The following is a 26,021-nucleotide window of genomic DNA, read 5'->3' on the forward strand; positions in this document are numbered from 1 at the left end:
AGGAGGCCTAGCCGGAAGCGAGTCCTCCCCTGAAAAGGTCCGGCCAGCAACCGAGTCCCCTGTTCCTTGGTTCCTGGGAGCGCTTCTGCTCAGTGAAGAAGAGAGATGTCGGCCTCCTTAACGAAGAGAGAGTCGGAGCTCTCCGGGCAGATCGAGGACTTCGTGGCGCTCCTGAAACGGGGCGGGAAGCAGCCTCGGTCGGAGGAGGCGGCCCGGAGGACGGTGGGGCTGCTCCGGAAGATCGTGGCCCATGGGCGATGGGAGAAGGCCGGTGAGGAGCACAGGCAGAAGCAGCAGCAGCCATGGCCTTGGAGCGGGAAGGAGTAGGGAGCTGCTGGGTATCTTTACCCTGGAGATGAGATGGTTAAGAGGCGACATGATAGCCCTGGTTAAACACTCGAAGGGGTGCATGTGCTGCGCTTAGGTGGGAAATACGAAAGGCATAGGTCTAGGAGGGGGACACCTGCCTTGACAACAGTATACAGTATGAGGAAGGGATCTAGGGGCCCTAGTAGACCACAAGTTGGACGTGAGTCAACAGTGTGATGCGGCAGCTAACAAGGCCAATGCGATTTTAGGCTGCATCAATAGAAGTATAGTTCAAGAGAATAGTGCCACTCTATTCTGCTTTTGGTCCCACCTGGAGTATTGTGTCCAGTTCTGGGCACCACAGTTCAAAAAGGACATTGAGAAACTGGAGCCATGTGTCCAAAGGAGGGCGACTTAAATGGTGAAGGGTCTGGAAACCATGCCCTATGAGGAATGGCTTAGGGAGCTGGGGATGTTTAGCCTGGAGAAGAGAAGGTTAAGAGGTGATAAGGTGGCCCTGTATAAGTGAGGTAGAAAAAAATTGAAAAGCATAGAAATAGGATGAAAGGGATCTAGAAGGGAAAGGGATCTAGGAGTCCTAGCAGACCAGAAGTTGAACATGACTCAACAGTGTGATGGTGAAGGGTCTGGAAACCATGCCTTACAAGGAGAGACTTAAGGAGCTGGGTATGTTTAGCCTGTGAAAGAGACGGTTTAGAGGAGATATGATAGCCCTCTTTAGGTATTTGAAGGGGTGTCATATTGAGGAGGGAGCAATCTTGTTTTCTGCTACTCCAGAGAATAGGATACTGAGCAATAGATGCAAGCTCCAGGAAAAGAGATTCCACCTCAGCATTCGGAGGAACTTCCTGACAGTAAGGGCTGTTTGAAGGTGGAACACACTCCCTCTATGGAGCGTAGTGGAGTCTCCTTCCTTGGAGGTCTTTAAGCAGAGGCTGGATGAGCATCTGCCAAGAATGTGTTGATTGTGAGTTCCTGCATGGCAGAATGGGGTTGGACTGGATGGCCCTTGAGGTTTCTTCCAACTCTATGATTCAATTGTTGTGTGCCTTTACGCCCTTTCTGACTTATGGCGACCCTAAGGGGAACCTATCATAGGGTTTTCTTGGCAGGTTTCTTCAGAGGGGGTTTGCCACCATGGCCATCTGCTGAGGCTGAGAGAGCGTGACTGGCTCAAGCTCATCCAGTGTGTTTCATTGGCTGAGTTGAGATTCAAACCTAGTCTCCTAGGATCCTAGTCCAATGCTCAAAATACTACACCGTGGCTGGTGATATAACAGCCATGTTTAAAAATTTGAGGGGAAATCATATTAAGGATGGAGCAAGCTTGTTTTCTGCTGCCCCAGGAAATAGGACAAGGATCAATGGATTCAAATTACAAGGAAAGAGATGCCAACTCAACATTAGGATGAACTTCCTGACAGTAAAACAGTGGAATATGTTGTCTTGGAGTGTAATGGGGTCTCTTTCTTTGGAGGTTTTAAACAGAAGCTGGATGACCATCTGTTGGGAGTGCTTTGACTGGATGACTCTTGAGGGCTCTTCCAACTTAGAATCATAGAATCCTAGAGTTGGAGGAGACCTCAAGGGCCATCCAGTCCAACTCCCTGCCATGCAGGAAAACACAATCGAAGTACCCACAAGGGATGGCCATCTAGCCTATGTAACGTGTGGTTGTTCTCAATTATGTCACCCTCCTGGACAGAGAAATAGATGGCATCTTTCCAAAATGCTGGGGGTGGGGAAGAGTTGGAGGAAGATCTTCCTTCCAATTTTATTTTGATGCCTAGATTTCATAATCATCTCCAGAAGCAATTGCAGTTGTACATGTGATATGGCTACACTGATTTAAACCACCAAGAAAGCCATTCTAACCACTCATCTGTATGGAATCTCTCACATCCCGTAACAATCCTTTGTGGAAGATGGAAAAGCCCATGTGGGCCTCTTCCCACTGCGTGGACTGCCAACATAACAATGTGTTGACATATCTTCTGAATATATGTTGGAGGATCAAGTGTATTTCTCTTTGGGCAGGTAGTGAACTGTGAAAGAAAAACAGCAGAAATTTCTTTTTCTCGTTCCAGGAGACCTAATGCAACTGATTCGTAAGGAGGGTAAGAGAATGACTGCCGCTCAGCCATCGGAGACCACTGTGGGTAACATGGTGAGACGAGTGTTGAAGATAATTCGTGAGGAGTATGGCAGGTGAAGTTATTATTACAGTATTCTGTTATTCTGTACAGGGACCCAAGGCGGCTAACAAATTTAAAACAGTCAAAATTAAAACAGTATAAAGCATTAAAAATGCAAAGTTTAAAAACAATTAAACAATTAAAAACATTACATTACTAACTTGTACTTTAAAACTCTATTAACTTTGCTTTAGCTTGCGTTATTTCAGAGGTAGAAATCATTCCTCCTGTATTTTGTTGGACTGCGGGTCCTAGCCACTGTAGCCAGTGCTGAGGAATGCTGGTACTTGCACTCCAACATTTAAAAAAAAACATTTTTGAGGGTATTCTCATCCCTACCTTATGTCTTGTAATGCTATACTATGCTGCCACGCTTTCAACAATTAATCCCGGTCTCATTTCACAGTTTCCCCCTTTTTAAATGTAATAGTGTACAGTATATATTTTGTTTTATTTTTTTAAATGGTTATATTTTATTTTATTTTTTAATGGCTGTATTGAAAATAACCAAACACTCTTACTAAGTAGAGGGCAATTCAATGATATGCTAAAAAGTGAGGAACAAAAACTCTCAATCCAGCATGTAGCACCGTCTTCCTTCAGAGTTACATTTTCTGTGCTTTCTCCTCCAGATTGAAGATTCTGTTTTTCCTACAGGCTCCGAGGGCGCAGTGAGGAGAATGACCAGCAAGAATCCTTACACAAACTTCTGACCTCAGGTGGTCTCAGCGAGGATTTCAGCACCTACTATTCCCCTCTTAGGCCCAATATCATTGAAGCCATTAATGAATTGTTGATTGAACTAGGTGAGAGATACTTGCTTAATAACAGAAATAACTTTAGAAATGAGAATGCTGCTAATAAAATGAAAGGGAGAATTCCAGTATGCACATGTGTATGCAATTTTAATTGTTAACTGCTATCAAGTTGGCTTCTATTTAACGGTGGGAAACCTTCGAATTACCCTATCACCAACAGCCCTGCTCAGGTCTTGCAGATTTAGGACCATAACTTTTTTGATTGAATCTATCCATCTGGAATGGGGCCCTCCTCTTTCCTACTGCCTTCTACCTTACCTTTCTCCCGTGTGAGCCCCAAGGCAGCAATAAGTGTCACAGAAGTGTTGCATTCTAGGTTATCCTGAAGGACCTAAGTGGACACACAAGGCTTGCCAGAGACTCATTTTTCCTCCTCATCTTGTATGGACTGCAAATTATGATTGAAAATTATATCTGGGAACTGAAGTTTGCTTCTATGCAATTTTTAGGATGGATGAGGTCCAAACTGTTGTTAGAAAAGAAAATCCCACCTTCTGGAGTTCTTTCTCAGTGAAAAATTGCATTTTGGGCTACACTTTTAAATTTGAATGTGGGGAGATTGCAGGGATTGCTAGCAGCTATGGGTGGCCTAAGGGACACAAAAGATCCCAAGCCCACCTGCAAGGCAGTGTAGAGTCCACAGGTTGGTTCCTACTCTTAGCCTACACTGTCCTTCCTATCTGCAGGAAGATTGGCAACAAGAGGAAAAAGTAGAACTTTTCTCTTAATTAGTTTCAGATGGAATAATGTCAGAACTCATATCTTGAGTAGCCCAGCCACAGCATGACAGGAAGATACTTTTTACATGGAGCAACACCTAAAAAATCTGCATGTCTACTCTGTAGATTAAAACATACATGCCTTGTCATCCAGTTGTAAACACAAACCTTTGGCATTTTCTTAGCACAGGGGTTTGGATCCAGGTACTTCTTTGGCTGTAGGTGCATTGACTGAGTGGAATTCTGCTCAGGAGAATGGATCCTTGTTGATACTCCTTTTCCTTTACCTCCAGCACCATCTCCCCTACTCTTCCAAGGTTCCCCAACCCCCAGAGCAGATTTTCAGAGGGGGGATTGTAGGGGAAGGAGAGATTTGACAATTGTCAAGCCTTTGTTCTGTTACCAGACATCCTCTGTTAAAACAGAAGGCTCATGTGGATGGAAAGAGCTCTTCTATTATGGAAGGACTATGGCTCCAACCCAGCATATATTAAAATACAACAGATCATTTTCCTTTAGTGCCATAAACCCTAGTTAGTATTCCAACCTTCAGAGAGGTTTTTATAGTATGAAAAGTTATGCACTTCATATCTTGTTTTGTTTGTTGTCCAGTTTTCTAGTTCATGTTTGGAGCATTTGGTCTGTCTATCCTCCCACGTATGGATTTCTTTTCCTTGCAGAGGGAACTACTGACAACATTGCCATGCAGGCACTGGAGCATATACACTCCAATGAGGTGATCATGACCATTGGTTACTCACGCACAGTGGAGGCATTCCTCAAAGAAGCAGCACGCAAAAGGAAATTCCATGTCATTGTGGCTGAATGTGCACCTTTTTGCCAGGTAAAGGCTTGTTCCCTGGGCTGCAACTATTTGCTGTTCAGTTCTTACTGTGGAACACAAATTTCATTATGTAGACTTTGAAAACAGCAGATGGGCTGGGAGAAGTATCTTAAATTGTTCAGACAGAGGAATGCAGGTCAAAGAATTATGTCCAATGTATTTTCTATGTGTCACTGTATTAATCAGCTGGCTCTGGCTCTGGCAGATAGGCCAGCATTTTGATCCAGAAAGATATCTGAAGTGCTTTAGCTTATGGACGAAAAATGTCACTAAGATTTCTATCTATCTATCTATCTATCTATCTATCTCTATCTATCTCTATCTATCTATCTATCTATCTATCTATCTATCTATCTCCCGCTCTTTTCCCAGGCCTGGGACTCAGAGCGGCTTCACAGCATTAAAAAAACAGTACAATTAAAAACATTTTAAAAAATAAATAAATAACGTACATTAATTGGTGCGAAGGGAATAAATTCTAAAATATTTAATATCAGAAGTACTATTTTTTAAATAATATAAGAAAGTATTTCTTCAAAGAATACTTAGGCAGCATAGAGAACTCACTGCCATGATTCTACTTTAAAAAAAAAGAATTAGGTGAATATTTGGTGGGCAGCAGTAATAAAGCATAACTCTGGATTTCCAGTTTCAGACTTTAGGTTACAAGATCTTGGAGTTAAGAGGTGATGGCTGTTGTCAGTACAGAGGACAGAGTTTAATAGGACCATTGCTGTGACTTGCCTTGATGATATGAACTGTGTGTTCACTTGCCTGGCCCTTCCTATGAACATTTTAATTCCCCTTCTCTCTATTTCTTTTGAAGGGTCATGAAATGGCTGTCCGTTTAGCTAAAGACAATATAGAAACCACTGTCATGAGTGATGCAGCTATCTTTGCTGTCATGTCTCGTGTCAACAAGGTAGGTATGACAGGACTGCTGGATTTGAGGTAACTTGTACAAAATTGCAGAATTTGTTGGCAATGTAGCAGAAGGTGAGTGATTTCACTTCCCCAGCTTGCACTTTATTCCTGCCCACTTTATGGCTTTAAATATCTTCTGCAGAACTGAAGAGAAATTGGCATATCTTTGTACTTAGCACATCAAAGGATTCTTGACTTCCTTGATCTCTGCATAGGATCAACATGGATTTCAGTATATTCAGCTCTCCACTTTCTCTCACACCTAGCAGGGACTTCTCCTCTTATCCCTTACAGTCTCTAGCTCTACTCTTCAGTCTCATGCCCCCATATAAATAACTCTTTGCCTCCAGAAGTGTAGCCTGAGTAGGGAACATTCTGTGAATCTCTTCTTCTTAGGATGCAGCATACAAGAAAATTATATTCATAACTGATATATCCACAAGTAGGTTGGGTGCTGCACATCTATAGAACAAAAAGAGTGGAACACCTGTCGTACACAACTAAGCACAAGTAGGAATTAGTCTAACCAAGCATACTTGATGGTGGCTTTGTTGTTGCTGCAACATACAGTATGGTACTTCAGATGTTGGACTGAACTCCATCAGCCCTAACCAATATGGTCAAAGGTAACAGACAATAAGAATTGCTGTCCAACATCTGTAGGGCCACGAACAGCTCACTTCTGATCTAAAAGAGTATATTCTCTCCATTTTATGTTAGATATTATGTCAAAACAAGAGGTGCTCATTGAAGACTGAGCTCTACTAAAAGAAGCCCTCTAAGTTTACAGAAGGCCAGTTTCTCGAAAAGAAATATTAAGGGCCAGAACAGATGGGCCGAAAAACACAGTTTCTGGCCACGTTTGGAATAGAACTTTTAGATGACACATGCCCAGAACATGGAGGGAAACTGCGCTGGACCCACGCCTTCCCCCAAAGAACTGGGCCAAAAAAAGAGCGGTAAAATATTGCTCCTGTTGGCAGACTGGTTCAAAACTCTGGCAGTGGCCCAGATCAGGGCTGGGCGCGTGCGGTTGCCATAGCCCAGGTGTGAATCCCGCCAACATAGCCACAGACCACGTTTTTCAGCCTGTCTGTTTTAGGCCAATGTTGTTCCTGTGAAGTCATTGTTTTTCTGCTGTAGAATTCATCATATTGGAAATAATACTTCCAAAAACCAGATGTCCAAATAACCAATGGGGCAGTACAGACTACCATTTAAATGTTGCCTTTTTTTGCTGCACAGCATTACCACAGCAACCAAATGGAGCAGTAACACTTTGCAGCAAAAAAAAAAAAAAAAAAAAAAGCTGCCTTTTTGTGACATTGTAAGAGCTGCAGCGCAGTCCTTACGACGACACTTCCTGGCTAAGATGTGTCGGCGCTCAGACGCCCACATGTCATCCCTGCGCCCCCTGTGTGGATGGTGCTGCTGAATAGTGGCGCCGCCGGCACATAGTAGTGCTTGGGACCATGTAGTTGATGCACAGTCCCGAGCCCTACTATCGCCGCCAGGATCGGGCCAATATCTACTATTTTGGCTTAGTTTTTGGAAAAGTGGAAATAGGACACGAGGATGGGCATCATGTTTGGGGAACTTCGTGGTGGAGAATGAAACTGATGGATAAAGATCAACCAGCTTGTTCCAGGCACAATTCTATTTTTACCTACTGGTAGTTATTTGTATAGGAAGCATGGCTTTTTAAAAATAAGATTTCCAATTAACATTACACACATCCCAATTCATTATGAAACTTTGTTTCTTCATACACATTTTTTCCAGGTTATCATTGGAACAAAGACTATCTTGGCCAATGGGGCTTTGATAGCTGTTAGTGGGACTCATACCTTGGCACTTGCAGCCAAACACCACTCCACCCCTCTCATTGTTTGTGCACCCATGTTCAAGCTCACACCACAGGTAGGTGCAATGACCTTTAAATATTTCTGTGGCCAAACACAAATGCCTGAAAGAGAGACTGTTATAGAACATAGACATATCAAACTGGACAGATTAATGCAGAGCTCTGTTAGTGCAAACAACTTGCAAAATCCCAGTATGTTTTACAGAGAAGTGACTGTATCAATGCACTGGATTTTTGTATGGCTGCCATTCACGATTTTTCTATAAAATGTAACAAGGTAAACATGGTTGTGTATATGCAGCACAGAAAGAACATGAAATGGACAAGTCGGGGGGCTGAACTTAATTTTTAAAAGGAAATTTGCATTGACAATATCAGTGCAAAGCATTTGTTAAAAATGATGGTGATACTGCTTTTTGTGTTCTCTCCAGTTCCTTAATGAAGATGACTCATTTCACAAGTTTGTCTCACCACATGAAGTGTTGCCTTTTACAGAAGGTAAAATCATTTTGTAACAAGTACTCCTAAATGGAAGCTGGAGTCATTCATTGACTGCAACTCTAGCTACCCAATCATGTGCATGTTTACTTCAGAAATAATCCCCCTGTGTCCAGTGAGGGTTATTCCCAGGTGAGCATGCATAAAACTGCAGTCTGACTTTAAAGATAGTAATCCTGAGGGTACTAGTGTCATGTCTTTTTTTATTGATATGTGTAGTGCCTTGAAAGTCTTTGTGCATATAAAGTGAGATATAAATACTATAAATAAATAAGTAACCCTAATTCCATCCAAGCCACTGGCTTTGGAGGGGTTCGATTTACATAAGTAGACTGATTCCTACTGAAATCAGCGAGGCTTCACTTGTTTATGACACTAATGTTAGTGGTATCCAACTATAACTAACTTCTCTAGTTCCAATCTCCTGTATATAAAGCAAAATTGCTTTTTGTTTTCTTACTCAGTTCTCAATTATGTTAATATTTTTCTTTTAGGGGAGCTTCTGTCTAAAGTCAATGTTTATTGTCCAGTTTTTGACTATGTTCCTCCGGAACTTATCACACTCTTCATTTCAAACATTGGAGGCAATGCTCCTTCCTACATCTATCGTCTCATGAGCGAACTCTACCACCCAGATGATCAAGAACTTTGAGCTACAGATATAATTTATACTTTGTTACCCAGGCAGAACCTCCAAGTAAATAAAACATAAGACTAAAGAAAATGTTATTCTTTTTGAAAAAGATTGCTTTGACCCATGTTTATTTCAGTTGGCAAGAGCTTTGCAGTCCTAGCTATGTTCTATCATCTGTATTAAAAAGAATAATTTCTCCCTAAGAATGTTCTAAGTAAACAGTGCCAGATTAACATCCTATGGAGGCCATAATTCAGTGATGGCCTAATTGTAAAACAGTGTTGCTTTAATTCTTATGGCAAATTAATTACGAGGACACAGTCCTTTGATTCTTTTTCTTGGTTAATAGAAGTGAGTGGTAGTAAAGAAACCTAGAGGCTAGCTGTTCAAGCCCAACTAGATAGAAATAAGAAGTTTTCTTTAATAATATAGGGGGAGGGTACCCTCTTCTCATTTTTGTTTCAAGTCACTTTTAAGGATGTTTTTTAGCAAGCTAAGGTAACATATAATACAAGATGGCAGCATTCAGTAAGTATTCAGATTGAAGACTTTTTGAGGGTTTTATGGCAATTCAGTTAGCTCTATCCTCTGCTACAATACCAATCAGCATTTAAATATAATCCAGACCACATATTGATGTAAACATGCTAGAGTGTTACTCAAATAATCTTAATGAAGTAACATTTAAGATAACCTGTTATATCTACGTCAGATCAGTTTATCCATAGTTATTGCTTACTCCTCTTTCAAGTATTAATAGGTGAGAGTGTTAAGAACAGCTTTTCAAAGGCTTTTCAAAGACCAAGTTTTAGTGCAGGGTGAATACTTCCACATTCCTTTAGGAGAACAGATCTCAGATTTTGGTTCTAGTGAAGGTTAGAGAAGTACTGGCCTCTGCTGCTTTCTTCCTTCCTGCTGCTTTGCTTCCTGTGTACCAAAGGAAGATATCTGGATGTGCTTAGTATGAACTCAACTAGTTTGGTGACACCAGTATTCAAATAACTAGAGATCTGGTTCATGATTTTCCAGAAGGATCATTTTCTTTCCCCAAAAGTTGCCAGGCTTTAGCCATTCTTCTTAGTTTAGCGAGATTAGGTTTAGGCTGGGAAAAAGGAAACATTAATGACCTGGTGACACATACTTAAAAAATAATATGGTCATTGCGCCTATAATTTTCTAATACCAACTAATTCAAATGAAGAGCATCCATATACATCCCACCAGACACACACACTAAATGATTTTGGCCACACGTTATACACAGGCATGCCTTCTTAAAGCTGTTTTGGATCTGAAGAAAATAAGGTGATTTCTATCTATAATGTGGGTGAATCTACACTGTAGAAATAATGCTGTTTGACACCACTTTTAAGTACTGTAGCTCCTTCCTATGGAATCCTGGGATTTGTAGTTTTACGAGCCTTCTCTACCAGAGTACTGGTGGTTCAGAAAAACAAATCCCAGGATTCTGTAAGATGGAACCATGGTAGTTAAAGTGGTGTCAAACTGCATTATTTCTACAATATAGATGCACCCCATATATCTTGAGAGGAAAAAAACTTTAAAATTACAGCAAAAGAATCTCAAAATTGCACAGGCATGTGATCGTACCATTATATCCCATAAGAAATTAGGAGATTCAGTCAAATAATTTTGGTTATTACATCTATTGCATAAAAAGTTATTTTTCAATTTCAGAATAAATCAAAACTGCTTTCTGAATGGGGTGCTGGGTAGTGTAAAACAGCACATACTTTTTATTCTTAGATGAACACCAAGATGCCCAATGCATTTGTTGTGTGCCTTTAAGTCATCTCCTACTGATGATGACTATAAAACAAACCTATCACAGGCTTTACTTGGCTAGATTTGTCCAGAAGGGGGTTGACCTTTGCCTTCCTTCATGGCTGAGAGAGTATGACTTGCCCACGGTCACTTGACAGGTTTCCATGGCTGAGCAGAGATCTGAACTCTGGTCTCCAGAGTCCTAGTCCAACACTCAAACTACTACACCATGCTGTTTCTTGCCTTACAAGAGTCTATTATCCCAGGAGTGTGAAATTACAATAAGGGGAAGAATAACAAGAGAACAGAAAGGCTAATGCAATATTTTCCCCTTTAAGCGTACTCACAAACACGGTGAGCAATGTACTAAGCTCTTGTCTGTTACTGGTCACAAATACATTCTTATAAATCTTTGCACAGAATTCCAGATGCACATAGGTTGTATACTAGTCTATAATTCCAGATGCACATATGTTGTATACTAGTCTACAATGATAATCTGATCAACTCAAACCCTAGAAGGTTTGTTTTGCTAACCGTCCAATAGTCTAAATGATGTTGTATGAGTCAACAGGTTACTTTAGAGCAGTGGTTCCCAAACTCTGCTTTTTAAGCGATTTTGGACTTCAGCTCCCAGAATCCCAGACTATTGGCCAACATGGCTGAGGTTTTTGGGAGCTGAAGTCCAAAATCTCTTAAAGGGCATAGTTTGGGGACCACTGCTTTAGAGAAAGAATCAGCTATTACTGCACCTGTTTCACTACTAGAACATGTATTCTGTAGATGCCCATTAATATTTTAGTTTTCACAATATACATCTCATCTTTCTTCAGAAAAGATTAAGATAACGTCAGAGCAAATGTGTCATAAAGGAAACAGGTTATGCTTAAGGAAGTTTTACAGTGGCATACCTGGCTTTCCTGCTGGAGATGATCTACATCTGCAAGAGGCAGCATTGAAGGTCTACCATGAGCACATTGGAAAGGTAACTGACAACAAGACAAAGATTTCATAAGACAGCAGCAGTCCTCAAAAGTCAAGTTGTCATTAAACTTAATAGCACCTGAAAAGAGAGAAAAGTATCAAAATGTAACTACAAATGATGCAGCTTCTTCTTGGCCCTGAACATGCATAAAAGATTAGCGGAGCCCAGTAATACAAATCTCTGTTCATTTGTATTTTTGGGGGGCCAAACAACTGCACCCCACCTATTGTCAGTAGTGTCACTAGGGGGGTCCGGGCCACACTGGGTGACACTGCTGAAGGGGGGTGACACCCAACGAGGGCCCCTTCCACCTTCCTGCTGCGCACCATGGCATGCGGCAGGGAGAAACAAGGGCCCAGTGCCCCCTATCCCTGTCCTTTGAGGCTCAGCTTTAAAGTCTCACAGGGCAGGGAGGCGGCCGTCTGCCCAGCTCTGCTGGCAAGAGCTGCTGCCATTTCCACCACCACAGCAAATATGCCCTCTCCACCTAGACTCTCATTCTTGGACCACAGCAGCAACCACGGAGGCAGGCTCTGAGATTTAAGAACTCTTCAACCCATTCTGGGTTTTGTTTTTACTCTTCTTTTAATGAAATGTCTCTTGGCCCTTTAAAATGCTGTGAAACAATGAAGTGGTACAAAACAATACTTTCCTTACCATGGCAAGCCTGGGATGCCAGTACCTTCAGAATTGTCAGTGGCAATGTTCCCTGTGCCCCTCCTGTTGTTTGCAGTAGCTGAAAGCAACAGAAGGACATGGTTTGACTTTCTAGAGAAGACTTGGAATAAAAGGCCACAGCCCTTAGAGATAAAGGACAGGGAGCCACAGAAACCTTAAGAAAACCATATTCTCTTAGCCTAAGACAGTGGCAATGGCAAACCTTCCCCTAGGTAAATCTTGCCAAAAACTACTGTGCCATAAGTGGTTGCCATAAGTGAAGTCACATAACAACCACACCGGAACCACTGTTCTAGAGTCATGCTCAGCAGCAGTGGTTAACTGAATATGCCACATCTCCCTGTTGCCTGCAGGCAATGGAGTTTTCTTCTAGTAAGAGCTGCAGATTAGGTGCTCAGCAGGGAGCCTCACAGCCCCTATTGACTCTCAAAATTCTGTCATTGTTTGCTTTCTCCCCTATAGACTGATTCACACATCATCATCATCATTTTACCCTTCTAAGAGAGAGAGACATGTAATTTTAAATCCTTTTCTTATTATGTAACTCTGTAATACAATAATCCCATGGTGTGTGTGGCCACAATGAGCAACCCGTTGGGTAAGCTACTTTTGAGTGTGTCTATATTCTCATCTGCCTGTTCTGGCAACTGGTTAGAAGAAGAGTCTGCTCAAACTCCAGTATTTTAAATGGAGAACGTCAGCTAAAGATATATTAATTATCTCCAGTTTGCAGCTCTTCACACGCACACATGTACGCACACACACCAACCCAACCACACACATATGGGAAGGGCATACCTCAGCTTGCTCTTGAATGAATTCCTAAAAGTGCAAAGAGATACAAATCAGTCAATTAAGGATTTAAGAAAAGATCATAATATGAAGGATCTATATATGTCACTTCCAGAACATATTTTAGTAAGTAAAATGTATCAAAAGTCTCAGAGTATGTGATTGAAACTGGATCCCTCTATATAGTGAACCCAAATACAACAAAACATCATCAATTGAAGGGAAAATAGAAATGATTTAAATATTTTTTTTCACGACTACAACAGTATGATTTTTTATGACCTTAAGAACAACGGCCATATCTGCATGCATGTATCTGTGAGCATCCAGTTTGCAAATGCTTGGCTAGGTTTCTCCAGAATTCTGGCTACTGTTGTATACAAACACAGTCATTTGGTGCAACCATCCCTCCCTAGAGCAAGATATTTAGGGTGAAAAATCCTAAATATATGTATTTTTCAGGCTACACATTATTTTTTTATGTTTGATCAAATGCTTTGTGACTACACAGATACTAATGCAAAATATTCAAAAATCTCCAGACTGAGTAACTTTTCTGCTATAGATAATAGTTAGAAAACGATTCCACATTTCCTGATAAAAACTCTCTGTGTACCTCCTATAAGATGCAAGAAAAACTTCACAGTTAGTGTTTAACCAAAAGACTGATAACGCCAATCATGTTTTTAACCCAGTAGCTTCCTTCACCTCATATCTTTTCCTCATAATACTTCTAGCCTTTTAATTCTAAAATCATTCTAAGTCTCCAAATATTCATGCCCTAATTCAGTGACATGATATAATGTGTAATATAATCCACATCCATATTTCTCACATACAGATCTCCATGTGGCAGCACAGTAGACATGCACACAGAAACAAGCCAATAACTAAGCAACACATATGTTGTATGGACTGCTTCCACAGTACCTTTGACTGAGAGAAATAGTTATCTACGTTTATTACATTTCCCCACTTTTAAGTTCAATCTTTCACTTTTTTAATAAAGCTATGATTATTATTTGTGTCAGTATACAGTATACCAATTTAATGCAAACCAAATTGTAGAAAAGGGCAACTTATAGCCTGTTGCTTTGTTATAAATACTGGAATGAGCACCAACTCGTGTGTCAGTATAGCAAACTTACTATTATTAATAAATAAAGATTTCCAGTGCAATAATATATAGTGCTGCTTTTTTCTTTTTAACTTTGGTAGGAACTTTATGAAATTCACATTAATTCAATCTTTAATTCAAGAAGCAATTCTGTGTTTAAAATGACAAGGTACATTTGTGCAGCTGTTTGTTCAGTAATCAGATAAGGCATCTGATTTCTTCTAGTTTAAGCCACTGTTGGTCCCTAACCTTTCTCTGAAGCAAAACATTTGCCCATGAAGTGCACATAAGGGTTTTGCCAAAATATACTATCTTCGGTTTTCAGTATTTCTTCCATGTTTCTTTTCTGAGGCTGAACTGCTAAGCAGGAAGAAAGAAAATCCAAATGAATACAGGACTTCTAAGGCACTTGCTGCTCATCACAGATTTAGGGCAGGCATAAAAAATGACCTGCAACAACATCTCACCTGCACAATGCTCTTAGCTACTGTCTGCCTTCCGCGGCGCAATTCATTGGCCTCTCTCTCCACAAAACACAATGGTACTTTCCCAACAAGAATCTGAGAGAGCTGGTTCTCTGGAAAGAATAATTCAAGGCCTAAATCTTCCAAACTTTTGTGCCAGCACCTGGTAATCAAAATTTAAGCAAAAGCACTGAGCTATAGTATCATTTTTTTTTAATTTCTGGGAGTAATAAGTTGGGAATGACTTGAAGGCATACAACAACAACGAAATGTTACTAAAATGTTGCTCATTTTGCCCAAATTTGGCAGGTTTTTAATAATAATAATAATAATGTAATAGAATACAGTAATAATAATAATAATGTAATAGGTTGACTTACTGGTGAAGGCATGCTGCTTCTTGTCAGTTTTAATTATAATTCTATTTTGATAAATGGCCATAAAATCAGACTTAATTGTCAAAAATAAATAAACTTCCTGGTGCAAAATAGTACTGAAATACAAGCAATTTAACTATACAACTGAGCTGTGAACTAATGTGCTTATTTGTTCTCCAATGCCAACTTGGAAAAGTGTTATGACCAAACATCAATTGTTCTATTGTTTTAGAATCAAGAGATACAAAAAGGCAAACACAATACACGACCAACCTGCTCCTGAAATCTTTAAAGAATATATTTCCTGTAGTTTCCATTGATATATTACTCTTTTATCTACGTTGTCAAGTATCTGAAACTGAACTCTATCTGATTTGAACTAACTGCTTTTTATTTTTCAGTAGGTCCAGTGAATCACATCATACATGTCAGTGCAGAGCATATTCGGAACCTTCTAGAATAGCTAGGCAAGATTTTGGGTGGTAGTTCCGTCCACTCAATCCTATTCTCAGTGTTCTCACTCATTTACCTTAGCACAGCAGTATCCAAAGAACCACAAACGCAGGACACATTGGAGGGGAGGAGGGGTGGGTTTGTGTGAATTCACTATTCGCAGAACTACAGTTACAGGTATGCAACCAGTCCTCCTTTGGGGTCTCTGAGATTCACACAACTGGGAGATTAGCAAGCTACTTAAAAACAAGGAGGTGGAAGTGTCAAACCAGCTGCACAACATATGAACATTATGGAAAATATAACATTGCTCAGAATGCATTACTTCAAAAGGCTGCATCAGCTCTGGATTGAGCATCTAGGCTGTAGTGAGTTATACTGTAAATGCCATAGCTTGAAACCACACTGCATCCTTGCAAATGTCATGTAATGCTATTCCACTCAGGAAGGCTGACGAAGCAGTTACTGCCCTGAAAAAGTGAGCTTGGATCTGAACAGGTGCTTGTTTCTTGACAGTCCTCAACAATCCACCTTGCCTACAGAGTACGGAATCTGTCCTATGGGAGAAGAAGCATGTCAATGTATCTCACTCACTGCAGTGGTTTGAGGCAAGATTTGTTGAGAATGACAGTAAGTTGAGAAGATTGAAGGTACAGCTGATGTGGTCTAGGAGCTGGTGATTAGATTCTACCAGTTGTCTATATATGCCAGGCAGCCACCACAGCCATGAATTTTGTGAATATTCAAGCTGCTGTTGATAGTCCGAATGAAAGGATGTGAAACTGAAGCTCTCTTCTCTCCCCCCCCCCCAAATGACAGGAATCATCAATGCAATGGTTGAACCTCAATATGGAAATAAACATCTGTGAGATCAAGGGATGCAAACCAGTCTTCCCTTTGCAACAAGGGAGGAATGGATGAAAGAGTTACCATGCAGAAATGCCTGGGGCAAATATAGGTGTTCACATCTCTCAGGTCCAGAATGGGATGAAGGCCACTGCCCTTTTTTGCTGACAATGAAGTAGCAGAAGAACCTCCCCTCCCAATGGAATGATGACAGAGGCATGGGTTCAACAGAACCTTTGTTGAGCAAAGTAGTGACTTCATCAAGGAAAAGGTCAGAAGGGGGAGTTACACAGGTGATCTCCATTGTGGGATACTCCTCAAATTCAATAGCATACCCCTTGACAATGATGTTGAGTATCCAAGTATTGGTGGTAATCACAAACCAGGCATGATGGTACTGGGTTAGTCTTTTGCCAAATATGGTGCAGGAAGAAGAGGGACAGAGGTGTCAAAGATGCTGCATGCTTTGATCTTGATTCTTCTTTCTGAAAGGCAGGCAGTACTTAGCAGAGAAGGCTTGATGTTTACCATAGGAGGTGGAAGATTACAGATAGTATCAACATTGATGGGTTATTGTCAAACTGCTTACGTCCAAATCAAAACCTGGATTATGGTTGGGATTGTGAAAGCACACCATATTTCTTGACTTCTTCTTTGGGGTTAACTCAACTTTCTCATCCATCCCCTTGTTAAAGAGGCCAGATTCATCAAATGGCATGTCCTCAATCATAGCCTTGGCCTGGAAAGAGTCCAGAACACCTTAGCCAGGCACCGTACCTTAAAACTACAGATCCAGCCAGAATTTTAGCTGAATAATCTGTGATGTGGCAAGTGGAATTAATCTGTTGGCCTGCCAAGGCATGAGTTTCGGTTTGCAACGCGTTGGCTAGGTGCTTCTCTTTATCTGGGAACTTAAAAAGGAGCCCTGGTGGCGCAGTGGTTAAATGCCTGTACTGCAGCCATTTACTCAAAACCACAAGGTTGCGAGTTCAAGATCAGCAAAGGGCCCAAGCTCGACTCAGGCTTGCATCCTTCCGAGGTCGCTAAAATGAGTACCCAAGACTGTTGGGGGCAAATTAAATTAGCTTACTTGCTAATTAGCTTACTTGCTGTTCACCGCTATGATCTTTGGAACAGCGGCATATAAATAAAACAAATTATTAATTATTATTATTATAAAATAGGGGTAGCCCGCTTTCCCATAAATTTTGTTGGTAAGCTCTCACGCAGGCTGTGTAGTTAGCTATGCATGGCTCAAGGCAGAGAAAGAATAACACTTCTTGGCCATAAGATCTGGAGGAGGTTCTTTGTAGGTACTCAGTTTGCACAGCCTCTACCTCTACCAAGTTAGGTTTTTAGTGTTCCCGAAGCCAAGACGCACAGGAATCAGTAATGCAGTATAAGTTACCTGTTTTCTGGGACACTGAAAGGATTGTGGATGGAGTTAACCAGGAACACCTTGAGATTTTTAATAAGAAAGGCATGAATGGAATCAATGCCGAAGTAGGTGCTTTAGCTGGAATCTTTCAATATACAGTTTTCAGATTTTGGTCCCTTGAAGAAACAATCTTAGAGTGCTTAGAGTGCCGTTTCTTCTTATGTCGGTTCTTATTCCCCGAGTGTTTCAGAGAAGAAGACTCCAGGGCCAAGGAACAACCATGGGTAGGAGGGACCTCTCAAACAAATTAAGATTTGGAGTTGAAGGGCCTTCTTGACAAGGAGGGTTAGGCTCCCATGTCATCTTTATAAGACAAAGTATGTTCTACAGAAGCTTTTGAAATCGTAGCTACAGTATTGACACTTGAAACCAAAGCAACCAATTTGTTCTTCTTTGGTCTCAACTGATACACAGCCCTGAATGGTCTTTTTCAGAAGGAATGAGGAGCAGACAGTTCGGAGGCAGCAACAGTCAGAACAAAAACCATCACAGAAGGAGGTTGCGGTGGCTTAGGAGTCTTCAGGTGGAATTTTCTGTTTTTTCACATTTGTGGGGTAAAGACCTTGCAATAGGCAAATGACCCCACATTATGGGTCTCACCAAGGTATAGTAAACAATGTGAATGGCTGTCCCTGCCATGTAGCTTTGCTCCACAGTCCTCACGCATCTTAAAAGAATGAGAGGATACCATTTGCAGGCAGAATAGAGAGTGTGCAGTTGTTATCAAGCCAAGTCAATCACCAGGAAGACAGTGAACAAACCAAAGGAAAGCCAAGAATAGTAAGCAAGCCTGAGTCATCACCAGATAGACAAAATTACACCCAAACCAAAGGAAAAACCCTAAGATTAGTAAAAAACATAGCTGAGTCAAGAAATAACTGTATAGAAAACTCCAGATAGGTTCCTAGATGTTGCTCATGCAGCAGATGAAAAGGAACTAAGGTAAATGAGCAAAAACACTAAGAGCAGGGTTGGTTGGGTGGCTATTCTAGGTTCCAAATATCCTCTGAATAGACACAGGAAAACCTAGTTGTGTGAATCACAGAGGCCATAAAGAAGAAGCAAGTATTCCAAAATCAGAAAAAATAATTGAAATACAGAATACTTCTGGTCTCAAGCATTTTGGATAAGGGATACTCAACCTATATTAGGTCCCTTGGTTTCTTAGAGTGTAGTTGTACACATCTCCACAGAAGGAAGTCTAATCAAATATTTTGAAACCCAAGTATATACAGAATTATAGTCCACTTTGAAGCAAATTCCATTGAGTTCAGTAACAATTAAAGTCTTTAGTTTTTTGTGGGTTTTTCGGGCTATGTGGCCATGCTCTAATTAAAGTCTTGTTTGGAAGTTCTCTCATGCTTTAAAGCCACAGCCAATATATTGCCTGTCTGGTTATTACCAACCGCAAGAGTCTCCGCTGATCCTCTGTAATCTCAATCTCCAATGGGGGACATACAGTGGAGGCCAACAATTTTTTCCTGCCCAATGTTTCAGACTGCTTCTCATAGGAATCTGATGGCAGAATAATACACATATTCTTTATTAATTTATACATACAGGAACTGTTTTCACTGACTGGTCCTACAGCCCTGTGATTTGGAATATAGCATATAGGCAAGTCAGGGAAGAGAAGTGGTCCTAATAGTCACAACTGAAAAAGAATGTGGGATCCTGCTTTTCTGGCTGGCAAGCAAAAATAAACTTAATCATAGTGGAGTGTTCTTCCACACCATTCTGAGAACTGACATATTCTGTTCTCCAACAGATGAAGGAAAACCTACACTGTCCAAGCAAAAATATCCTGTCTTTAATATCAGACTAGGATTCCCAGCCAGTTTCAACCATAGGCAACAATCCTAATAGGCAACAATCTCCATCAACAAAATAGCAAGTATAGTGACTCCATTTAAACCCTTTTCCAAACACTTCCCACACTCCCAGAGGACTTTTTACATTCTTCAGTAATTTTTGGTGCCAGTCTATGACCAGAAACATTTCTCTTGGACTACACCAAGTAGGAAATTCAAAGCTGGTGTTGACAGGAAGGTCAATGAACTGTTACAAGCACAATGGACTGAAACTGGGTTCTGTACAATTGTGGCCAGAATCTCCCAATATATGAAAAAGCCACAACCTTTGCTAGATAAAGTGGAAATTATTCACATTAGTCTAAAAAGAAGGGCTGAAAAGAAAGGCGGGGGAAAAGGCAGAAGAAATCTGTACAATATTTACTATTGCTGAGGACACTAGTTCTCAGTGAACAGTATGGCATCTTTTCATGCTCTAATTAATTTATCAAATTTGCTGATATATATATATATATATATATATATATATATATATATATTTGTGCATTTCCATGATTAGTTTATTAACATTTAAGCCATTTTCTTTAATCACCTGTGATTAGTTGCTCAAGGCGGACACGCTCATGGGCTGCATGCTGATCTACCAGCACAAGAAGGTTTCCGCTCATAACTAAAAACCAAAACAAACCCAAGACTATCATCATCATCATCATCATCATCATCATCACCACCATCACCATCATCATCACTACCAGCACTATTACTTCGACTTACATTCAATTTTAATTTAATTGCCTCTTACTTTGTGTGAATGTGAGATAGCAATCCAAGGTTACCCTTTGTGGATACTTATACTCAAAGTCTCCCAGTCTAATGCATCATTTACTACATTATGTCAGTCCTCTTCAGGTAATGGAAGGAAGACTGTTATACTTCATCTAGAGGCATATTTGTTGATATAAGAGTAATAGACTATCCAAAGTAGCAGTAGCGTCACTAAAAGGGGTGCAGGGGGTGCGGAAGGAGCTCCAAAACGGCTGCGTCCAGCGACGCAAGGGAGAAAGGGGCCAAGCGGGGTGAAGCCCCAAGGACACCCCTTTCCAGGCTGCAGGGAAGCGGCCTTTTGCGGCGGATCGGGGCCTCGGAGGCTGCTGGTCTGGCAGCTGAGGCCCTGATACACCGGGGAAAGGGGCGGGTGCAGGCCACCTCAAAGGGGCGGTCTGTAACCTGCCTAAGTTACATTTACAGAGGCTCACATAATCAAGTTAAGGTATATGCTACAGCATGCATAAAACTGGTCTAAAATTGTTAAGGAACAACATGACCACAAACATGAGGAGGACCACTGATTCAAAATGGCAGCAGTTTGTTGTTATTTCTGTACATCCAAAAATTGTACAATTTTTTAAAACGTATTAGTTGGAGCAGGTAGTATTCTTACCTGCATCTTCATTCTCATCTGTTCTAGTGTTGATTAAACAAGCAATGAATTTACTGTCCACTTGATTAAGGACCTGAAACACATTTAGATGTAAAAATATACATATTTTAGAAAATTAATGTAATTTCATATTCATATTCAACAAAAGGGCCTTAAGAATTCACTGTCTCCAGAATGTGTCAACATACGTTTTAAAAAAAAAACACCTCAATCACACATTGCAATATTCCAGAATTACAAAAGCATGAGAATAAATACAGAAGGAGAAAGACAACCTCATTAGTCATAGGTTTCTCTAAAGGCTGAACAAATATCCAAATATATATCCATTTGTAGATTTCATCTTATTGAAACAATGTTACAATCACTGTTAGATCTTCTGTCTTTTGGCTCACAGGTGGAAGAAAATTATCTTTCCAATATCAAAACAACCATCTTTTCACAGTCAAAAGGGCATGGTAAATTCACTTTCACTAACCATTTGTTAATTTCCAAGAGATGGACAAATAATTTTTAAAAATGCATAAGCTTACATGTCAATTAGCATTCTAATATCATGTTTATTTTCATAATTATTCCCATCCAAAATGAGGTAACTATGGGACAGCTCCAAAACCTGTGTGTTAAGGAAGAATTAGTAGTATTACATCTCCAGCAATTTGCTTATTTAGATAGCTCTTTCTTAAAAAGACATTGTGATGCCCAATATACCCAAAACAGCAGTTGTTGTTATCATAGGTTCTGAGCACATAATTAATATTAGAGGAGACAATGGGCATCCCTGCCTTTTGCCCTAATTGAATAAAAAGGATGAGAATAGACCATTGGTCATCATCTATGCCCTCAATGCCACAAGTAAATTTTTTATACATTAAGAAAATAACAGGTGTGTTCATATGACATCTCAAGCCACAGTTCCACATGCTCTGGCAGCAGGAACAGCTCAAAAAACACAGAGCTTTGTTCTATGGCTTGTTTATGATATTGTCTGTCAGTGAGCAGCTTCATTCTCTAACATTCCTTCCCCACAAACTAGAGGAAGAAGCCAAAAAGTAACCTATTTGTGTGAAAGTATAAAATCAGAGACAGGACGCTGCTTGTTGCCAGATGACACAATAAACCAATTGCAGAGAAAATCATCTTGGTTTGTTTAGCTGCCTATAAGGCAAACAACAGAAGTGATTAAGCAAAATTTTATGTCAATACCCATTATTTTCTAATAACAGCTAATAATTACTTCACTATCTGTATCTTTCTACCCCAATGTTAAATGAACAGCTTGTAATTTTTCACATGATAGTTATAATACCCCCATTAATCCATATACTGGCAAGTTTACCTGTACTGAATCAATCATCTTCTTGGTGAACCGATAAGGATACAGGATGTTATGGATTTTTACAGCAAGATTATCAGCCTGCCCACTGTTCACATTAACAGCAAACTACAAAACACAAATAAGGTATTAGGATGCTCACTGGAATAACAAACATCAAACCACAAAATTATGCCCTCAGATTTCATTTTAAAAAAATTCTTAACAAAGATTAAAGACCATTTCAAATAGCACTGGCATTAGTATTTCCCATGCAATCTGGCCACACGATGTGGGGTGATGAATACAGTTGATGAATACATCAGCAGTGCGGAGTACTGACACATGGAAGTGGTCTTTCACAACAATCCATACATTTGAATCACTGATATTCAAGAAACAACATTGTAACCCTCTCGTATCAGTATATCACTGTCTGTAGATACAAAGGACTACTGAAACTACCTAGTCTACAGTATTGTACAGTGGGGCCTTGGTATCTGTTGGAGTTTGGTTCCCAGACCCCCAATGGATTCCAAAGTCTGGAAGTGATCAAGTCCCATTATACACAATTGTGTAGTAGTGTCCCTTATACAAAATGGCAAAATCAAGCTTTTTGGGGTTTTTTGGGGGGGGATACATTTTCAGGCTATGGATGGTTGAATCCATAGATGCAGACAAATAGATACAGAGAGCCAACTGCAATTTCCTCTCATATGTAATGCATGCTTCTTGATGGATACACATCACTCTGAGACAGTTCATCTCTAAAGAGTAAAGGAAGCTATTTATGCTCGAGTCTTTGACTTGACCATATGGCCAAGATAAAACATTTACATGCATCTTAATAGGCATATTATATATTTAAAAACAGTGGTAAACTTGTGAAGTCGAAGGCCTTCATCGCCGGCATCCATAGTTTTTTGTGGGGTTTTCGGGTTTCTAGAACATGGCCACATAGCCCGAAAAACCCACAAAAAACAGTGGTAAACTTGCTGAATTTATTTGGAACTCAGTTTGACTCAACTGCTGCTTATAAGTATGTTTAGAACACAAGTAGAGGAATTTACTTTAAAAGTGCTTTAATCACAAAGTATACTACATTATTTTTTTTAATGTCATGCTAGAATTCAAAAGTAATTACCATACATATGAAAGTATTTCATTGCCAGGCAGAATCCCCAAGTATTTAGTTGCTAGAGATACTTGAAAACTGCCCTACAAAACATTTTAGGGGAGAGCTCTCTATCTTCAGTCAAGATTGCTGTTTTGGTAACATAACAGGGGCCTGTAAAGTATTTTGAGTTCCAAAAAAAAACACAAAAAACCCCTGGATAAAATTTTAGAAAAATATGAGCACAAATACCATAACTCCAAAATTGAAGTATAAAAGAGAATAAAAGGACTCAATCGGTAAAAAAAAAAAGTACTAGTGACAAGTCTCTGGGAATCCATACAACAGAATTAATTAATTAAACAATATTTTCCTGCCTCAGTCCAAAAATCACAATGTATCATAAAATTGAAACACCCCCCCCCCCCAAAATAAAAGCCATATAAATACCACTCACCTCTGGACAGTGAGCAAACACAGGATTGTCCCATTCTGAAAGCAAGGACTGGACAGATTCTCCAGAAGTATCTAGAACAGAATGTATGTACAATCATGAAACTATAAGCAGCTCCATATTAGATTTTTATCATGCCACTGTCCTACCTCATTCACGCATTAGGAAGGCTGTTTCATATTTTCTATGTTTCCTGCCCCTTAAGATAAACTTTGTATAATAATAATAATAATAATTTGTTTTATTTATATACCGCTATTCCAAAGATCATAGCGGTGAACAGCAAGTAAGCTAATTAGCAAGTAAGCTAATTTGCCCCCAACAGTCTGGGTACTCATTTTAGCGACCTCGGAAGGATGCAAGCCTGAGTCGAGCTTGGGCCCTTTTGCTGGTCTTGAACTCGCAATAAGTCTCTAAGTAGGAAAAAGTCCACAAACTGTCAAGTATGAAGTTCAGCATCAGATTTCATTTTATTGCAAATACAAAGATTTTGCTGAATAAAAGTTATTTGTATATTTATTTATATTTGTATATTTTGTTATTTGTAAACAGAGCAATGTTTCTCCATCATCTGCCTAAAGCTATATTTGAGCAGCCATGTGATCTTTAAACAGGATGGTTATCTGTACAACAACCTATCATACTTTGAAATGTTAAAAAGACTTGAAGTCAGCTGCCAGTTCTGTTCCCACTATAGAAACATACATTCCAGAACAATAGTTAAAACTTCTTTGGTTGATAAAGGTTTCAAAAATTAAATCTGGTGCTGCTAAAGAAGGTTAAGTAACTTCTCATCAAACTCTGATGTTGTTTACACAGAACTGGGCACTTCATACTATTCACACCCACAATGTAATTGACTTTGACCACACTAGAATTATTTCCAATTCCACACATCAAGTGATTCATACATGTCCCATTGTTAACAGGCCTTGAATCACTCCAAGTTTCTGTTGGGATAGGAGGCAGAATTTTTTGGTTTGTTATTATTTAACATAGTACTCTATGTCCTGGCAAACTGGGCCTACCTCTGAAAGCTTGGCTTGCAAAACTCCTCTCAATCTGAGGTCTTGGAAGGAAGGGCACAATAAGCTCACTTCTAAAGGGGTGACATCGGCACTGAAACCCTAGATACTCAAGAAAATAATCATTTCTGCAGATTTTCTTGCAAGCAGATTTCTGCATTAGTCCAAAAATGACTGACGGCTCAAAGGATGATTAGCATCATAAGAAAAAGAACAGTTCATTCAGTATCATAAAACAGAGAAATAAAGAAACAAGCAATGTTATATGAATGACCAAAGAAACATCAATAAGGAGGCTTGCACATTAACTGTAATGTTACAATAGAACAGTGTATTCTATGTGTAGGGCAACCCCTTTGGAGTCAGGGGGCACAAGATACCTACAATAAGGTATAAAATTTCAGGGCAAGAGAGGATGCTACAACATGTAGAGCCTCCCAGAAGCAGAAGTGTAGTGCAACAAGGTGTAACAAAACTGGAAACACACAAGACTATCAGTTCAGACTACAGCAGTTCCTCCTCGCTCTTCCTCCTTCTCTATCTAATTGGCTTTAAGAGTCACAAATGTCCAGTTTCAGCTTTCTGATGCTATGGTTGGCCACTATCCCATAGATCTTTACACATAGGCTGCACATATGCAACTCTGTATAAAGATGCCACATGCTTGGTTATCAAAGACTTAACAGTCGGTAACCCAATTGTGATGTTAGTCTTAATAATGCATTCGCACTTCAGAATCTGGCACCACTTTCAACTACCATGGGTGAATGCTAAGGAATTCTGGAATTTGTAGTTCATTGTGGCACCAGAGCTCTCTGACAGAGACGACTAAATGTCTCAAAAAACATCAGTTCCCAGAATTCCACAGCATTCAGCCATGGTAGTTAAAGTGGTATTAAACTGGATTAATTCTGCAGTGTGAATGCAGCCTAAGTTGAAAAGAAAAGTTAGAAAGGTACTGTAACAGAACGCCACCACTCAAAAAATCTTGGTGACTGAAATTTGCTATGTTTACTGTATTCTATGTGGATTTCTTATACCTTTAAAGAGAACTTAACTACAATTTTATTGAAGATACTTTCAATGTTTACTGGATCAAT

General features: G+C 40.0%; 2 protein-coding genes across 11 annotated transcripts in view; one reads left to right on the plus strand and one right to left on the minus strand.

Annotated features, from left to right (window-relative positions):
* Positions 1-30: 30 nt before the first annotated feature.
* Positions 31-11,530, plus strand: EIF2B2 (eukaryotic translation initiation factor 2B subunit beta). 3 transcript variants are annotated; one of them, XM_089522231.1, is made up of 9 exons: positions 31-271; positions 2,418-2,538; positions 3,183-3,331; positions 4,743-4,906; positions 5,733-5,828; positions 7,613-7,750; positions 8,126-8,192; positions 8,687-8,889; positions 11,445-11,530. In XM_089522231.1, the coding sequence occupies exons 1-8, from the start codon at positions 106-108 to the stop codon at positions 8,842-8,844; spliced, it is 1,059 nt and encodes a 352-aa protein (XP_089378357.1). In that variant the 5' UTR covers positions 31-105; the 3' UTR covers positions 8,845-8,889; positions 11,445-11,530. The 3 variants fall into 3 exon arrangements, with proteins under 3 accessions (XP_089378357.1, XP_089378356.1, XP_089378359.1); XM_089522230.1 differs by lacking the exon at positions 11,445-11,530 and having other exon boundaries at positions 8,687-8,916; XM_089522233.1 differs by lacking the exons at positions 31-271; positions 11,445-11,530 and adding an exon at positions 370-996 and having other exon boundaries at positions 8,687-8,916.
* The window catches only part of MLH3 (mutL homolog 3), a 23,212-nt gene continuing 6,034 nt past the window's right edge, over positions 8,844-26,021 (minus strand). The window contains exons 3-13 of one of the 8 annotated variants that reach the window (XM_089522224.1): positions 24,925-25,023; positions 23,900-23,970; positions 22,353-22,457; positions 21,014-21,086; positions 20,165-20,242; positions 19,168-19,276; positions 14,651-14,810; positions 13,073-13,096; positions 12,254-12,332; positions 11,523-11,674; positions 8,844-9,928 (exon numbers count right to left, since the gene is read on the minus strand). In XM_089522224.1, coding sequence (XP_089378350.1) covers positions 9,842-9,928; positions 11,523-11,674; positions 12,254-12,332; positions 13,073-13,096; positions 14,651-14,810; positions 19,168-19,276; positions 20,165-20,242; positions 21,014-21,086; positions 22,353-22,457; positions 23,900-23,970; positions 24,925-25,023 — 1,037 coding nt within the window. In that variant the 3' untranslated portion in view covers positions 8,844-9,841. Of the gene's footprint in view, positions 9,929-11,482; positions 11,675-12,253; positions 12,333-13,072; positions 13,097-14,650; positions 14,811-19,167; positions 19,277-20,164; positions 20,243-21,013; positions 21,087-22,352; positions 22,458-23,899; positions 23,971-24,924; positions 25,946-26,021 lie in introns of those variants that run through there. The other 7 variants (XM_089522229.1, XR_016280999.1, XM_089522225.1 and 4 more) reach the window with 7 other exon arrangements.

This window comes from Sceloporus occidentalis, unplaced genomic scaffold (assembly GCF_023333645.1).
Source record: "Sceloporus occidentalis isolate IW3139 unplaced genomic scaffold, rSceOcc1.0.p SCAF_4, whole genome shotgun sequence".
NCBI lineage: Eukaryota > Metazoa > Chordata > Lepidosauria > Squamata > Phrynosomatidae > Sceloporus > Sceloporus occidentalis.